Raw genomic sequence first — 3,889 nt, forward strand, 5'->3', positions numbered from 1 at the left:
GTTTTTGTGTCTATATTTGCAAATACATGAATATCTACGTATGTGAGAGACAGAGAAAAGGTTACTTTTCCTTCTTTGGAAGGAAATCTGTTTTCATAATTTATATTTTTTTATTGAACATATCATCACATGCTTTATTTAATAAACAGACTAATTAACTCTGATAAAAAAGTTGATACCATTTTCTCAATCAAACCTATTCAATTTTTTTTTTTCATGTTTCCCATCTTCACCACAGAATGAAATTGAAATACTGAAGGCTGAAAATGACCGGTTGAAGGCCGAAACTGGTAACACAGCTAAGCCTGCTCGGCCACCATCAGAGTCCTCAAGTAGCACTTCCTCCTCATCTTCACGGCAATCATTAGGACTTTCTCTAAACAACCTGAACATCACAGAGTCTGTTACCTCAGGTGACTGTGCACACACCCATCTGAATCAAAGCATGCCTGTGACTTAACGAGGGCGGGAGACCTGGAATTTGGAGAACCCTACCCACCACTTCTCTCACTCATACCCTCTTAAAATGTTAACACTCTAATTCTCAAAAAGAGTTCTAGTTTTCTCTTGTAAATGCATTCTACTTCATTATAATTTTTAAAGAACATTCTCTGAGAGAGAACGTAAGACTTAGAGATATAGTTTTCATATTAATTTTTGAGAAGCACTTCCTCCATGATTACAAATAAAATAAAGAAATTAGTCTCAATGATGATCATTGGTGCTCACGAATATAATACAAATAACCTCATGCAATTTTATAGTGTTTTACATGTACAAAGCCCATTTACATGTGTTTCAGGACCTATTCCTAAATGTGACTACATTATTCTTTATGATGTTGCCCAGAAAGAACATAATGGTGCTAATCACCTAGTCTGCAGCTCTATTAAATTTTCAACAAACAAAAAGAACACACTGTGATGGTACTAATGATGGAACGAGGGTACAGTTTCATTCAATTGCAAGTGGAATAATAGGACATAATGTCTTAATATCTGGTGAACTATTCAATTATAAAGTGTAACTGCTCCTATGTCATTGAATTATTTTATGCATGTAAGATGTAGCTCAGGAAAGATTTACATGTGGATCTGTGGTAATTGCAAAGTACAGCCACCAGATGACGCTTGATAACCAATAATATACATGTTCCTGGGTAACTTTGGATATCATCATAGAACTAACTTCATGGTTTGCCTTAAATTGCACTCAAATATAGAAGAAAATGATGACAAAAACAAAGATGCTAATATTGATGACATTTTTATTTAATCACATATCTTGCTTCTAAAAAGTCAAATTTTAAAAATTCTATGAGATCTGCCCTTCATAGTACAAAATGAATGGCCTAATGTATACCTTCTTTCTTATAAAAACAAATGGGAACTAAAAGGCAAGTAGGAACTCCCTGAAAGTCAGTAAAACAATATTTATAACATTTGGTGGGGATTGGGGAAGGGAAATGAATTCTGAGACTAGGCATCATGTAAAACCAATATTGGTGGCCAAGAAAAAACAGACATGTCATCATTAAATGAACTTATAAATCATTGGGTAAAATAAAACTATGGAAACATAATATCTTGAATGTTTAAATTCACCCACTGTAAAGTTCACTCATACTCTTCAAAAGATGTTTAAATAGAAATAACCAAAACTTCAAATGTATAGAATCTGAGAGTCCTGAGAAATATCCTGTATGTTGGCCTGTCAGTGATGAACCTTGACAGGGAAGGGAAGTAGGATTGACACCTCTGTGTCCCAGAACTTTACTCCTCAGGAAAGACTCGGGTTGATACCTTATGGCTTAATGGCAGGATTTCACTGCCTCTTACAGGATTTTGTTTTATCCCATGANGTTAGGTGAATTTGATTTCATTTTGCTATTTAAGTTTGTACTGTCAGCAGGACATGACTTGACTGTAGCGCTAAAGTGGCCATTTAAAACAAATTGCCTTGACGAGAGAAATATCGGGAATGAGATCCATTCAAGGTACTTAGTTTTAAATGAGTGCTCTGACAGCCATGCCCTTGACCCTGCACTATTTAAAAGCCTTCCATGTTTGCGCTGCGCTGGATTAATACAAGAATAAAACAAAAACACAAAACACGGTATCATTGTTTTTAGAGATACTGTGCTGCAACTGTTAATACTCTGCTTATACATACTGACCCCAGGCAGTGGCTAGGATGGCACCTGCAAACTAACGCCCCAAAGCAAAATCCTCCAAGTGCAAATAGACAAGAAAGGTAATTTCTGTCCTTCTTTCAGCTGAGAAGCTCATTCAAACAAGCCTTTGGGAAGAAAAAGTCCACCAAGCCTCCTTCTTCACATTCGGACATTGAAGAGCTTACAGACTCCTCCCTTCCAGCATCCCCCAAGTTGCCCCATAATGCTGGTGACTGTGGGTCAGCCTCCATGAAACCCTCACAATCAGCCTCAGCGTAAGTCACTCCCTCTGCTATGCTGAAGTCCTTATTTTAAAAAACAACTTCAGGACAATCCCATGTTTGTGTTCCAAAGGTAACTGGGTTGTGCTTTCACAACTGCAGCACCATCTGCTTACGAATCATGTTCAGATCCTCCTTAGAATGTCAGGCGGCATTTGTTTCACTTTCGTGTTTCATCTGTTAGAATCTGATCTGATTCTCCACTTATCTAAGTTATTATGCTCACTGCTTTTCTCATGCATTTGTCCATGTATCTGTCTAAACTGTGCGTTAAATGCAGGTCACCCCTTGTCTGGCCACCAAAGAAACGGCAAAATGGCCCTGTGATCTACAAGCATAGATCCCGGTAAAATGGAGTGTGATGCATGAAATCTGCAAAGATCCAGGTCCTAACCTAGGCAGTGTTCACTTCTGCTTTTTCTAAACCCCCTCGCATGCATTTCAAAAACAAAAACCTCCTCTGTCTTTCTGTTTTTGAAGTAAAATCTGGTGTCTTAATCTAGTATGCTAGATTATCTACTACAAGTAAAGAAAAATGGATTGCAGTTTGGTTTTAAGCATTTTTATCATCACCTACTCTTTGGATGTTGCAAGAAAAAAAAGAAAACTTTAGAATATACAAACATGTGCTCTGATGAGTCTCATTGTTTTATATACTATTTGAACCAGGCTTCCTTGTATACCCACGGCAATGACTAGCCTAGAACTGTCACATACAACAGGGCCACTAAACACCATTTAAGACACTTGTACATCTTATATAATTTCATGACTTATGCAGGAAGGGAGAACATAGCACTATCATTTTGTGACCAGCAACCTGGTCCTCACATTTTAAATGGAAATGATATTAGTTAATATAAAACAAATTCTTTTGGCAAATTTCCTACAAAGCTGCCCACAAAACAACAATAAGGATATAATGTATATGACCTTCAGGCAGCCCTCAACGACCCTCCTTTTATGGGTTGAAAACTGTGATTTAGCTTTGTTAGCTGTGATCCCCTAAATCAATCATCTGAGCCTAGCAAGAGGATTATATAATGCTCCTCCATTTTATTTAAATGTCCCAAACTAATCCCTCTGATTTATTTTCTACAATATTTATAGTGAATTTTCATGGTAACTGGAAGATGGTATTGTGGCAAAGAAGGTTGCTGTTTGCACAGTTTTACAAAACAAGAAATCAACATTTTAAGGACATAAATTTGCTTTAAGAAAAGAATATTTCACATGTTGAAAATAGAGATTTAAGTCTCTTGAGAAATGGGAGATTGAAATGTAGTAATACTATGAATTTTCAGCCCCATAAATATCAGGAACAAGAGTATTCTGAGGATCCCCTTTTATATCCACTAATAATAAATTGTTTTAATACTTCAGAAAATAGGAAGAAAAGATTAAAGGAAAAGAGAGCTACTATTTTCAGTTTTGA

General features: G+C 36.4%; 1 protein-coding gene across 1 annotated transcript in view; it reads left to right on the plus strand.

The window, feature by feature from the left end:
• NAV3 (neuron navigator 3) overlaps positions 1-3,889 on the plus strand; it is an 819,162-nt gene that overhangs the window by 772,880 nt on the left and 42,393 nt on the right. Inside the window, exon 28 of the mRNA XM_019653202.1 lies at positions 2,276-2,448. Within this exon, the coding sequence (XP_019508747.1) occupies positions 2,276-2,448 (173 nt within the window). The remainder of the gene's footprint in view (positions 1-2,275; positions 2,449-3,889) is intronic.

Source organism: Hipposideros armiger, unplaced genomic scaffold, assembly GCF_001890085.2.
Source record: "Hipposideros armiger isolate ML-2016 unplaced genomic scaffold, ASM189008v1 scaffold_199, whole genome shotgun sequence".
Classification (NCBI taxonomy): Eukaryota; Metazoa; Chordata; class Mammalia; order Chiroptera; family Hipposideridae; genus Hipposideros; species Hipposideros armiger.